The 14,188-nt window shown below is 45.7% G+C and overlaps 1 protein-coding gene and 1 long non-coding RNA gene across 2 annotated transcripts in view; both read right to left on the bottom strand.

Moving 5' to 3' along the window:
* The window catches only part of LOC115380944 (NACHT, LRR and PYD domains-containing protein 14-like), a 148,769-nt gene that overhangs the window by 38,456 nt on the left and 96,125 nt on the right, over positions 1-14,188 (bottom strand). Inside the window, exons 6-8 of the mRNA XM_030082261.1 lie at positions 7,571-9,362; positions 3,720-3,902; positions 2,114-2,287 (exon numbers count right to left, since the gene is read on the bottom strand). Coding sequence (XP_029938121.1) covers positions 2,114-2,287; positions 3,720-3,902; positions 7,571-9,362 — 2,149 coding nt within the window. The remainder of the gene's footprint in view (positions 1-2,113; positions 2,288-3,719; positions 3,903-7,570; positions 9,363-14,188) is intronic.
* Positions 9,491-12,298, bottom strand: LOC115381831 (uncharacterized). The gene is made up of 4 exons (XR_003930466.1): positions 12,109-12,298; positions 11,519-11,614; positions 11,104-11,178; positions 9,491-9,547 (listed from the first exon to the last, which is right to left on the bottom strand). It is a non-coding gene; the product is annotated as an uncharacterized LOC115381831 (long non-coding RNA).

Below are 14,188 nucleotides of genomic sequence, written 5' to 3'. Positions count from 1 at the left end.
CTCGGGGCCCTAGCCAGTAGCGGCGCCTCTGGCTGGAGAGAAGCAGCTGCTGCGCTCATTCCGCCTCGGAGTTAAACAAACAAACAAACAAAAATCCTCTGCAGTGTGGTGGTGGTACAGGATTTCACCCCAACAGGGCCCGAGGGTTTTCATAACCCACCAACCCTACGTAAATTACGCCTCTGCTGTGGATCCTCTGTTCATCAGTACATCAGATTTTAATTAGTTGAGTGTAACTACACTTTCTGTATGCAGTTGTACAGTTACTGTTCTCATATTGTTTCAACACCTCATTTGACAGGTATTCTGAATGTAATTCATCTGGGAAAAGAGAGAAAACAAACAAAAATAAAATTAAAGATGAATCTGAATGTTTGTACCATTATTAGTTAAATTTTTGCTGATATTGTGATAATATCGTTATCGTGATATTTTTTGCCCATGATAATCGTGAAGAGAAAATTTGATGTCGTGACAGCCCCAGTGTTGATTAATTGTGATATTTTTTTCCTGGTTGATAAACTGAGGATTTCTTCAAGAGTGTGTAAGCAGATGATCACCCAAGCCTGAGTTTGCCCGACTGTGCATCCCAAAAGCCAGAACCAAGACCAACAGTTAGGTGGCCCGGAGCCACGAAGGCCCCGGCCTTTGGAACAGCCGGCTGGAGAAACTCAGGACCACAGAGACTGTTGGTATTTTCAATAACACGTCGTTTAAACCAGGTTTTTAGCTGACAGCATAATTTTTGTGTGCGATAATGCTAAAGGTGTGACTATGTTTTAATTTTTATAACTTTCCAGATTTTTTTTTTTTTTTTTTTGTATTTAAAACTGTAAAGCACTTTGTGTTGTTTTTTAATTTGAAAAGTGTTTTGGAAATAAGTTTTGATTTGATTTCATCTTTAATACTGAACTGTGATGCTTAATCCTACACCCAGCACACCACAACATCACATGTGTAATTGAAGACCTTCTCCTTTGAGGCCATGTACGAGGGTGGACCCAAAAGTTCCCGGACTGTAGTTATAACTTTTTATTTTTTAATCTTCGCAATTATTTGAAACTGTCACCTTCAAAATCCTCTCCTTTGGCTTGAATACAACGCTGCACCCGAGATTTTCACTGTTCAGAAGAGTCGCCATGACCGTGCGTAACTGTGCCGGAAAGATAGAACTTCGATTTCCCCTCCCCCGCCTGTATGCCTGTCTTACCTTTCCGCTGCCGCTCCAGTTTCACCTTTGACAACAAAAAGCAGTCGCCTGGGGCCAGACCAGGGGAATATGGCGGTGGGGAGGCTGGCTGGTCGCGGTTTTAGTCCAAAAATATGCTTTACGCACAACATTTGGTGCTATTTCTGTGCGTAACGGGGCGTCCTGTGGTCTGCTGTCAGCTACGATGCGGCCATTTCCGGGTGCCTTCGTCTCCCTGCTTCTAATAACCGCCTGAGGATCATCTGTCTGGATCTCTACAATACTCCCATCAGATCTGCAATGTCATCAAAAGTCCTGCGTGGATCTACCAGGACGTCTTCTTCAGTTTTTGTGACGTTTTCCTCTGTTCTGTAAGTGGATTGTTGTCCTCTGCGTGCCTGGTCTTCGTGATGTAATCTGATCGCTCTTAAAGGGCCCAAACCACTCAGACACCCTAAGAATCCTTCTTAAAGAATGTCTGCAACATGGTGAGTGTTTCTGCCGCTGTTTTCCCAATAAAAAACAAAATGTTTTGACAGAGCGCATATCCGTGGATATCCGCCATCTTGAAAAATCGAAGAGCGGGGTGTCACTCTGTCAACACAAACAGTGACTGTCAGCTGACCGCATCACGGGGGAAGACCAAACCTGGCACAGTTATGCATGAGGCTATCCTGTAGCGACATCTAGCGGCCAAAGTCGGAAATTCATTGTATTTTTTTATTAATAGAATCAGTCCGGAAACTTTTGGGTCCCCCCTCGTACAACGCAGAACGCACATAGATAATCTTTGATAATCATTAATTATTACTGATAGCCAAATTCACGAAGTTGAAATCCCATCACCCTGCTGGATCAGAGTCTCAGATCACAGCTGCTAACAAACATTTCTCCTTCTACAACAGGAACAGACAGTCAGCTGACCTCAAAGTCTGCAAACAACAGAGTGGGCTCTCTAGAAAACCACACAGCTGCTCAACTCCTGAATCCTGCAGAGGGTTCCAACTCAGGTCCAGATGTTTCAGGAGGGAGGGGTTGGACTTTAGAGCTGAGGCCACAGAAGAACAGCTGATATCTGACAACCAGCATTCCTTCAACCTGAATAAAGAGAGAAAGAAGTGAGATTGGAGGACAAAAGTTTGATGTTGAAGTCATTGAGAGCTGAAGAAGGTTCAGACTGGAAGAGTTTAGAAATGTAAAGTCCAAACAGCTGAAGCCAACAGGAGGAGAAGAGCTCTTTTCACACACATCTCAGATCTCCAGCTCACACAGCAGCTACACACCGAGGACTTCTGCTCTTTTTCATGGACACACATGAGCTGAGTTTAACAACAAACACCAGGAAACAAAGCAAAGTTTACTCTGACTGGACAACTCTTAAAGGTGCTGTAGGCAGGATTCGGCATCTCCGCCATCTTGCTTAGGGTTACCTAAGCAAGATGGCAATTTGACCCATCGAAGATGGTGATTTGAAAGCCAGCACAGCCAATCCTGTCCTGTTTTCTCTGACATCATGCCCTTACGCAAGTTAAGCCCCTCCCACAAGAACGTATGACGAACGCCCCTCGACCAATCACGGTTAGAGCCTCATGGGCTCTTCTGATTGGTCAAAGATACCTGGAGCTGTCGAGATTCCTTTTCAGCTCAGAACAGAGACAGATGTAAATGCTGCGTCTTCGCAGTAGTGCAATTATGCTACACTCCTAAAGGATTATCAATGGATACTCTAACATTTAATCCAAAGAAAACAGAGAAAAATTAGCATTGACTAGCAAAATCCTGCCTGCAGCACCTTTAATTCAAGCTGTTTGATTACTGGATGAGACCTGAATGACCAAGATGGCTGCCAGCACAGTTTTCGCTTTGTCCGCTTGGTTGTTTGCTCTAATTTCACAAATGTTTTTGTCTCTTTTAAATCAGATTCAAATCAGACAGTCGTCCAAGGTAAGGTTTTTTTGCTGCATCCTTCCAAAAGGAGCATTGCAGAACGCTTTTATGGACTTTAAAATCTACAGGAATTCTTTCTGCTTCAGTCTGGAATCTCTCCTGCCTTCAGCCAGGATCTCTACTAGATTTATGTTAAATATCTGCTCACTTCAGTCTAAGAGCTGAATTGATGTGAACATCAAACAGAAGCAGAGTCCAGTGGAGGACATGTCAACAGCCAAGGTTACTGGACAGAAAGCCAACAAGTCCAGAGTTTGCAGAATTGCTGAGAGTTTGGAGCTCCAGCTGGGAGATCAGTGACAGCTTGATCCAGGAGAGATCAGCCTGCTTTGAAAGCTGAAGGTCAACATGGAGCGTGTCAGAGGTTCACAGTCAATGATCCACTGCAGCTCCTTTCTTCTTCTAGCAAGCTTTGAAATGTGGAGCTGCACACGGCTCTGCCACAATCACAGGACTAAAGACCAGAGAAGAAGCTCCATTTCTCCTGGAGATCCTCAGTGTGGATCACTCTCAGATCAGCCTGATGTCTGACCTTTAGTGTCAACACTACTTTACTGAAACACACTCAAACATGGAGTCTGACCTCAGAGTCTGCAGATGACAGAGTGGACTCTGCAGAAAACCACACAGCTGCTCAACTCCTGAATCCTGCAAAGGGTTCCAACTCAGGTCCAGATGTTGGAGATGTTTCTGGAGGGAGGGGTTGGACATCAGAGCTGAGACCACAGAAGAACAGCTGATCTCTGACATGCAGCAGCTCCTCAAACTGAGTGAAGAGGGAAACAAGTGACCTTAGAGGACAAAGTTTGAAGTTGAAGCACAGTATTAGACAACGAGCCATTCATACATCTTTGGGATGGCTGATTTTTGAAAAAGATGGCCTCAAGGTTCAAGGATGGCTTGCCCAAATCATTCCAAAATATCTATATTGAGATGTCTTGCCTTATCACCATCTAACTTTGGCTAAAACCATCTTTTTTCACCAAAATTACAGTGAAAATGTATGTGTTTTTTCAATTGTTGTTTTGTAACAAGCTATGATTGGTCAAAAGATACCAGATGATATCTGCCCTTCAATCAATCAATCAATCATCAAGCTTTTTGTCATTTTAGCTGTAAGCAAAAATGGGAAGACCCTTCTCCAGGAGCATCAAATATAGTCCACTCAAAAATTTGTAGAAAAGCTGCTGAAACAGGTACCCCAGAAGGTGTGGTCTCAGGGACCCACAGATTGGACAGAGGACATTGCACCAGCATTGACCCAATACTCATTGCCATGAAAAACAAGATTCCTTTTTATCACATACAATACCCCCTCTAAAGCTAAATAGAAGGGTGCGAGAAATTCCAATCAGGGGCTTCTTAATGGTATGCCACGAGTATTGATAGAATGTCAATCAAACTACAACATGCCATTGAACCCAGTAGAAGTACCAGGGAAGGCCAACTACCGGCTGGCACATGCCTTGAGGAAAATAAAAGTTAATTTCAAAACATTAGATTATGACATACACCTAATGGATTTAAAGTTTCAAAACATTATTTGCAGCTGTGCCCCAAGTAACTCTTTTCAGCAGAGTGGTGAGTGAGAAGGGCCTATCAGGTGCCACTTTGAATCCGAATGTTGCCCTTTTACCAGAGGTGCTGCCGGGTCTGCAGTCTATTCAGCCTATAATGCTCACACAATATGGCTCAACATAAAGCGTTCTTGAGACAGAGAGGAACCCTTGTGCCCAATAAGACTCCTGGGATGCTAGATTGATGCTACCACAAGATTCGTACCTTCAAGAACCCTTTGGTCTGTTATGAGGCCCTGATGGAGGCTGTGCTCTCTTCAGGTAGTGCTTATCCCACTGGAACATGGATGCCATTCACCATTCTTATCAGGTGGTGAACCGCTTTCTACCATGAGGTGTGTGTTGCCGCTCCACCAGAGCAGTGTCCACATCTTGGGCGGTCTCAGGGGGGAGTAACCCTGGATAACATACATGTCTCTGCCTCCGAGGCGACGCCAGGCACACTTATCTAGGTGGTACAGCATAAACGCCACCACTCCCCACCCCACTGGGTGTGGTCCTTGGCTCTGCAGAGGTTGGTCTCTAGGATTCCTCATTAATATGCTGGTATTTGGCTTGCATTGTTTTAAGCACCACCTTCTGGCTAACACGAACACTCTGGAAACCGTCCTGCGAGGTTTTGGTGACATGCACACCTGTCACCGAAATTTCCACGAGACCGGGCGTGGATCGACTGAGCCGAGACGTGGGGGGAAGTGGCAAGCTTTCAGTGCACATTGTGCATACTTTTTTGGCTTGAAATTGTTGCTGTGCTAAGTTGAATCTGTCGAGCCCTCGCACGGGTGTGCAGTTTGGTTTGCCCCTTGGTGCAAACCAAACTGATCAGTAAACAAAAACGCAAATCATTTCTTTGCATTGTGCTTGTCGAAATTACCACTGTACAACCTGCATGACCATTCGCCACCCTGCACTGCGCTGTTAAAGAAGAGCGCTACATTACACATGATGACACACAGTAGAATATGCTTTGAATGCGGTGAAGGATCCTGTCTGAGATCGGAATGTATCAGTCGTTTTACTGTTGAGGGCATGCTATAGTAACTGCCATGGTGCGCCCGCGTGCACACAAACACAAACACATACACACACACACACACACACACACACACACACACACACACACACACACGCACACACACCAAACACAGCCCTGACCATGGTTCTGAAGAATCAACTTCATTCAGGAACTATTTTGAATGCGACAATATTTTGCAACACACACGGTGGAGTAAACGTGGTGCTGTCCATGGTGCTGAAGTGTCAACTTCATAGAGGAACTTCAGATTGTGTATGCCTGATACTCTCAAAAGAACACACACACACACACACACACACACACACACACACACACACACACACACACACACACACACACACACACACACACACACACACTCCCCCTCAACTCTCAGTGATTTGACTCCTACAGACTCTGACTTCAGACAGTGAACTGACCTCAGAGTCTCCAGTTTACAGTTTGGACTCTTCAGTCCAGCACACACAATCTTCACTGATGAGTCCTCCAGGGTGTTGTCACTCAGGTCCAGACATTTCAGAAGGGAGTGGTCAGACTTCAGAGTTGAGGAGATCACCTCATACTCAGAATCAGAGAGGTGACAGCGATAAGCTCTAAAATGAGACAGGAAGTTGCTGTGAGAAAGGACTCTTTGTTGGATTCCTCTTGCTTGACATCAGGGCTTCACCTCATCTTCTCTGGTTTGACTTTGGCTTCATGTTCACATGAAGGAGAGAACACTGAGTCCCAGGTGTTTTGATCATGTCCTGGGTTCTAAATGTTGAGGTTGAGGTGTGGAGCGGGGTTGGATGTCATGCTGCTTGAAAAACAAACAGTTTGTGAACATCTGTCAGAGGTCTGAGTGACTGAACAGCTGTCATAGTTTTGCACTTAACTGAAGGATAGAAAGTGTCTTCAGCTGCTGTTGAGTTCCAAAAGTGGACTGAACATGTACAAACTACTTGATTATGATACTGGTGAAGTAGAACACTGCATATTCATGGTGCAAATATGTTGTGCCTGATATTCCATCAAAAAATGTCTATTAAAACTTGAAATATATTTGAAGAATTACAGACCACAATGAATCTAATTGGAAAAAGAAAGCTGACAGCTTGAGATTATGGAAATACTTGAAACTACTAGTCTCCGAGGGTAAACATTGAGTTTAGTTTCTAACAGCAAATTGAAAACATTTTTTAATGACATACTGTCAGTTTAATTTTCATTAAATAAATCCATCGATCCATCAAGTTTCGACCACTTATCCGGGGCTGGGTTGCGAGGGCAGCAGTCTCAGCAGGGATGCCCAGACTTCCCTGTCCCCAGACACTTCTTCCCAGCCGCGAGACATAGTCTCTCCAGTGTGTCCTAGGTCTTCCCCGGGGTCTCCTACCAGTGGGACATGCCCGCAATATCTCCCAAGGGAGGCATCCTGGAGGCATCCTAAACAGATGCCTGAGCCACCTCAGCTGGTTCCTCTGGACGTGGAGGAGTAGCGGCTCTACTCCGAGCTCCTCTCTGGTGACTGAGCTCCTCAGCCTATCGCTAAGGGAGCGCCCAGCCCCCCTACGGAGGTGGCTGCGTGCACCTTTAGAGAGCTCCCTTGGGCAAATAAGTGAGCAATTGAAACTATATAATAACAAGTAGTCATTTTAATAGCTGAATAAGAACAATTTCATGTTTTGTGCTCTATAATCTGACCAGTTGATGTTCAAATCATCATTTGTTGCAGCTGGAGTTTCTTCATGATGGATCATTGAGGAATATCTCCACAGAGTAACTACAGGAAGTACTTCCTACAAACATCACTGGGATACTGATCAGGAGATGTGGACTCACCGAAACTTCCTGCAGTCCCTCACAGCTGGGATCAGTCGCCGTCGTCCCTCCTCAGAGGAGTTGTACTTGTTCAGATCCAACTCCTCCAGGACCTGGTCTGACATCTGCAGCATGTAGGCCAGAGCTGAGCAGTGGATCTCAGAGAGTTTCTTCTCTGATCTGTTCTCTGACATCAGGAACTCTTGGATCTCCTGATGTACTGAGAGGTCCTTCATCTCCATCAGACAGTGGAAGATGTTGATGCTTCTGTCAGGAGACATTTGATAAACGTTGATCTCCTTCAGGTTCTTGATGACTCTCTGGATGGTTTCTGGACTGATCTCTGTCTGACCCAGCAGACCCTCTAAGAGTCTCTGGTTGGATTTCAGAGAGAGGCCATGAAGGAAGCGGACAAACAGGTCCAGGCGCCCATTCTGACTTCTGAGGGATTTCTGAAGGACAGTTTTCAGGAAATCATCAAGAGAAATGGAGGCATGAACCTCTCCGATGAAGGTCTTCAGTCCATCCGTCTTCCTGCTGGTGAAACAGTGGAACATGAAGACTGCAGCCAGAAACTCTTGAACACTCAGATGTGTGAAGCTGTAGACAGCTTTCTGGAAGATCACAGACTCTCTTTTCAAGATCTGAGAACAGATTCCAGAGAACAGTGAGGCCTCAGTCACATCCAGACCACCCTGCTCCAGGTCTTCTTGGTAGAACACCATGTTTCCTTTCTCCAGATGTTTCAAGGCCATCCTGCCCAGCTTCAGAAGAAGCTCCCTGTCAGCCTCCGTCAGCTCCTGTGGACCCGTCTCAGGTCCTTCATGGTACTTGAGCTTCTTCCTGTGTGTCTGAACCAGCACAAAGTGGGAGTACATGTCAGTCAGGGTCTGGGGCAGCTCTCCTCTCTGCTCGCTGCTCAACATGTGCTCCAGAACTGTAGCAGTGATCCAGCAGAAGACTGGGATTCCACACATGATGTGGAGGCTCCTGGAGGTCTGGATGTGGGAGATGATTCTGCTGCTCAGCTCCTCATCACTCAGCCTCCTCCTGAAGTACTCCTCCTTCTGGGCGTCAGTGAAGCCTCGCACTTCTGTCAGTCTGTCCACACATGTTGGAGGGATCTGATGGGCCGCCGCCGGTCGGGAAGTGATCCAGACCCGAGCCGAGGGCAGCAGATCTCCCCGGATGAGGTTAGTGAGCAGCAGGCTGACTGAAGACTGCTGGGAGACGTCAAGCAGCCGCCGGCTGCTGCTGAAGTCCAGAGAAAGTCTGCTTTCATCCAGGCCGTCCAAGATGAAGAGCAGCTTGCAGACAGCCAGCTCCTCTGCCGTCAGCTTCTGGAGCGTGGGATGGAAAACACCCAGCAGTGAGAGGAGGCTGTACGGCCGCTCTCCCAGCAGGTTCAGCTCCCTGAAGGAGAGCACCACCAGCACACTGACATCCTGGTTCTCCAGGCCCTCGGCCCAGTCCAGACTGAACTTGAGCACCGAGAAGGTTTTTCCACTGCCGGCCACGCCGCTGGTCAGAACCACTCGGATGTGTCTGAGCTGCTGGGCCGAGACTTTGAAGATGTCCTGAACCCTGATGGCAGTGTGATGGAGGCTCTCCTTCCTGGAAGCTGTCTCCAACTGCTTCAGCTCAGGTTCCCTCTGAAGATCCTCACTGAGTCCCTCTGTGATGTGGAGCTCAGTGTAGATCCTGTTGAGGAGGCTTCCTCCTCCTGCTTCATCACTTCCTTCAGTCACACGTTCACATCTCCTCCTCAGACTCTTCTTATGTTCTTCGAGAAGCTGCTGCAGACCAACACCTGCTCAAAGACAACAACAACAATCAAACTGCACACAAACAACAAGCTTTCATGACTCTACAACACAACAACAAGTCCAGTGAAGACAAACCAGTCCCTCAGCAGACACATGTCCACTCTTACTTGGTGCAGCGACGCTTCTGGATCTTTCTGGCTGCTCCTCACAGACATCACTGCTCTTCTTCTCTCTGTGGACACCAAGCAACATTTACTCTGAGCAACACAACACACAGCAAAGACACCAAGATCCAGCTTCAACTCTCATGCTGCTTCAGAATATTGGAGCTGGACCTTAACTTATTAGCTGCCAGACATTTTCAGAGCAGAGAGATCCAGAGTGCCAGCTCTGATTTTCTAATGAAACAGATTGTTGAGTAGCAGAGCTCAACAAGAACACCCCCAAGTTTCTCTTTAGCACTTTAGCCAGGCTGACAAACCCTCAAGGTGGTCACATCCCTATCAAACACATCTTCAGATCTTTTAGTAGAACTTGACTTACAACTATTCAGCTTCCATCCTATTGAACTCCCTGAGTTATGCTCAATCACAGCCTCATCTAAAACAACAACTTGCACATTGGATTCAATCTCAACATTTTCCCCGTCAGTACATTAATATTAGATCAGCTCAACTTATCTTTAGTAACAGGGTATGTTCCACAGGCCTTTAAGGTTGCTGCTATTAAACCTGTCCTCAAAAAGCCCACCCTTTTTCCCAGTGTTTTGACAAGTTACAGGCCACTATCCACTTTATTTCTGAAATCCTAGAGAAATTTGTTGTAAATCAGCTTTGTGATCATTTATATAACAACGACCAATTTGAGTCCACAGGATCCCACAGAACCAAGACCGGCAGGCGCCGACCCCACTCGGCACTGGACACCCAGGGCAGGCAGAGCCAAGGGCCCAGATATGAGGGGCCCAGAGCCACCCCCCGGGGCAATTGAGGGGCAGTAACAACACTGTGCCATGAGTAAGGCAAAACGAGCAGTCCCAACTACCCAAACCCAACAAATGCCTCAAAAGTCTTCAACTGAATTCAAATGCTGCAGCGAGATTTCTGACAACAACCAGCAGAAGAGATCACATCACCTCAATTTTAGCTTCTGTTCCCATATAAAGCTTTTCACAACCAGGCCCCATGATATCTTGAAGAGCTGTTAGTCCCATATTGCCCCAGGAGAACACTTGGTTCTCAGAGAGCTGGCCTTCCTAGGTTTTCCAAAAGTAGAACAGGAGACAGGAGGAGACAGGAGGCAACATCCTGATGTGTTTATACCTGGAGCATCCACCACCTCACTATCCAAAGCTCATTTATTAATTCATTTTGATTTGCTCATTGTTTTTCCCATTTCACTTAAGTCCAACTGAAGACAGATCCCAAATTTCTAAATCTCAAGGGGCTGCCTCAATTTTACCAGAGTGTATTTAAATGCTGGGCCTTATTTTGCCTGAAAGCCGACTCTCTACACTGTTGAAAGAACCCCTGATCCACGGAGCCAGACTGGACATCAGCAGAGCCACGACCCCCGGCCTGAATACCATTTTGAAACAAAAGGATGATTTAATGGTTTTAAAGAGGTCTGATGTTTAAAGAATTTTCTGTGCTCTACAGAAAACGATAAACTTCATTTTGTGCAGTTTCAGTACAGTTACACTTAATGTCTGACACAGACTGTGACACTGATGGTGTATGAGGTGGAAAAAATCTTGAACTCTGAAATGAAAGAGAGACAGTTCCTCACCTTGAGTCGAGAGGTCCAGGTTCACCACTGAAGAGTGGTACAACACCTTTGGACCGGTCACTCTTCACAGACAACCTGAGAGTGGAATCTGATGCTTCAGAAACTATTGACAGTTTTCATGGTTCAGTGAGTTCATTGTAAACACAGCGTTTGTAATTAGATGAACCATGACACAAGTCAAAGGTCAGACCCACACAGCCCAGTGGGAGTTAGACAGGAGGTCAGAATGTTGTGTTGGCTCATTGACAGATCAGGGAGGTTCTAACAGTTTACACACATTCATGAGACCCTGAGACAAACATGTCCAACCTGTAGAGGAACGCTGAGAGAACTTCCAGACATGACGGCAAACATTTCAACTGACTCTTTACTTTGAGGGAAACAAGAAGAAAGAACAGCAGCTGACGTCTCTGACCTGTCCTCACACTCTGATCCGTCCTCCTCTTCATCCACACCAGAGTGGGGGAAATTTGTCATTCTTGGATGCATCACGATTCAGATATGGACGAATCTGAGAGGAAATATGTTTTATGAAAAAGTGCATCAATAGACATAAATCAAAGATGCATCAACAACGGTTTTATAATATAATGATATTGCAACGAGATGCTTAAAGATTCCCACCTGTCTCTCTCACTCACACACACACACACACACACACACACACACACACACACACACACACACACACATAGAAACATATCTGCCTCACTGCACCGGAACAGGACAAACCAGTTGTCAGTGGCTAAGGGTCGAGTTCGTGCAGGTAGTATCAAGACTAAACGTTCACAGAGCCCGAATGAAAAAAGAAAAACAATCTCAAAATGGAACAAAACTTCCCTTAATAAGTTTAAGTACTGAAGGTTCATATTTTTTAACTCACTTCTATCAAGAGTTGTCAGTTGTCAAGTAGGAAAATATGAAGAAAACATTCCCATCTGTCATTTAAGGGTTAAATGCCACAGATGGAGACACAGTGAGACATTGACGCTCATTAAAACTCACGTTTTTCCACATGTCCAGTCAGGATGGAGCAGAGACCCCTGGAGACACAGAGCACATTTCACACTGATGCTGTGGAGTTAGAATGGAACTTTTATATCAGAAGAACAATCAGGAAAACTTTTCAGTCTTCCACCTGCTTTTTCTTCCTCTTGTCTCCACACTGGTACACCAGGAAATGTTTTGGAGGTGACCCAGCTCTCCGGAGCGGCTGGTCCTGGAATACAAACACAGCGAGTTGCCAGGTCTGATTACACACCAGAACTTAGTTCAAAACAGACTTTACACACACACACACACACACACACACACACACACACACACACACACACAGACACACACACACACACACACACACACACACACACACACAATCCTGGAGTCACAATCTTGCAACATCATGATAATGATGTCACTTTCTGTCTTCACATAGTCGCTGCTTGGTTTAGTTTCTCTGCAGCTTCTCACTACTTCTACTTCACCTTTGAATCTTTAAATTAAACTGCACGGTAACTCACTGGTTGTTAGTCGTAGCTTGTTCAGCACCACCTCCACATGTTTTCGTTCCACTGTCTGAATTTGCTCGCCAGCTTGGCATTGTGTTGTATAATGCATTGACATTCTAACCATTATGCTGTGATCACTCATGTATCCACTATATTAATCACATTCTAAATCATTATGCTGAGATTCACTTGTTTATGTATAGTTTTAATCACATTCTAATGAATATGTACTGATTCAACTGTCCACTATATTTTTTACCTCATATATATGTAATCTGTGATTGTTTCATGATTTGAAGGCCTCCAGTACAGCAGGCTAGAACTGAAAGTTTTCTGTCTGTCATCCTGACTCTCTGAGGCCGGTTTCAGGGTGAAAAGCAGGGAGTCAGCTCATCCTCCCTGCTCACTCCCTATTTTTTCTCATGAGAAACAGAACTTCTTTGGCCTGATTATTCTCTTCAGTATACGTGTGACCTTCATGAAACGATTGCTGTCTGTGTTGGTCTCCGAGAAAAACAGCCTGTTACGGTCAGAGTTTTATCAAAATGTAACCATCAATCAGCTTGAGTCATGCAAACACGAAAGTTTAATTTCCCGAGCAAAGGAGAGATCGGCGCCATTTCTGCTTGAGATTCTGATGCTGTTAGATCTTCATAGCTGAGGCCCGGGGTGCCCAGTATTTTTCTGTTGCAAGCATTCAGGTTATCTCCCTGTCTGATCAACCTCCCACTGAATTAAAAGAACTTGTGCAGAGACTTGAAACTTTTGAGCATTCTTGATTACTCTTTTCTTCAGTTTTTTTGCTCCAGTCTCAACAATTGGCATCGTTGATTTCTTTTCATCCTTTTCTCCTGCACCTTATTTTCCTCCTCTCTGCTGCTCAGTGTGTTTGATGTTCTCTTCCTACTTGACCTCCATCAGTGATAACGTGGTAACTCCATGAAGTAGAGCGGTTTGATGGCTTTGGAGGCCCAAACACCCCAGCTCACAGCTACTGCTAATGTAGTCTGCTGTGCAAGCTGATCAAGCACAGGTGGTTCTGTTAGCACCCTTCAGCATTTCCCGAGCAGCTGGAACCCCAAGTGGGCTGGGTGAAGGTGTTAAGGAAGCGTAAGCAGCATCCGGGATCTTCTCACCATCGATCTGTTCCCATTTCAAGCTGCTTTTCTCCACTCAGCAACACATGCTGAGGAAAAGACTCTGGTTATGGGATAGTGAAGCTCTCTTATCGAGAAATATGGCTGATTTTTGTTACAGCCTCAAATCTCTGACTACCCAGAGTCCAGACCAGGAACCAAAAGCAGAGATGCATGTGTGTGTGTGCAGAGTCTCCTGCAGCGCCACACGGCCTCCGCAACTGCACCAGAGCTGTACAGTGACTGGTGTGAGCAACATTGATTTTAATGACTACTGATTACTTGTGGGGCCCAAACTGGAGCCAATGTGAGCCCAGGGTCACTCACTCAACAGACCTCTAAAATATTGGCCCCCCTCACTTCTGACATGATGATTAGGCCACTGGTTCCAGGTGAAACCAATGAAGTGATTCTCCCTGCTCCGCCCAGCAGCCTCCACAC

Source organism: Salarias fasciatus, chromosome 3, assembly GCF_902148845.1.
Source record: "Salarias fasciatus chromosome 3, fSalaFa1.1, whole genome shotgun sequence".
In the NCBI taxonomy this organism is placed as follows: Eukaryota; Metazoa; Chordata; class Actinopteri; order Blenniiformes; family Blenniidae; genus Salarias; species Salarias fasciatus.
Note: the sequence above shows the minus strand (reverse complement) of the source record. Positions and strands in the feature narration are given on the sequence as shown.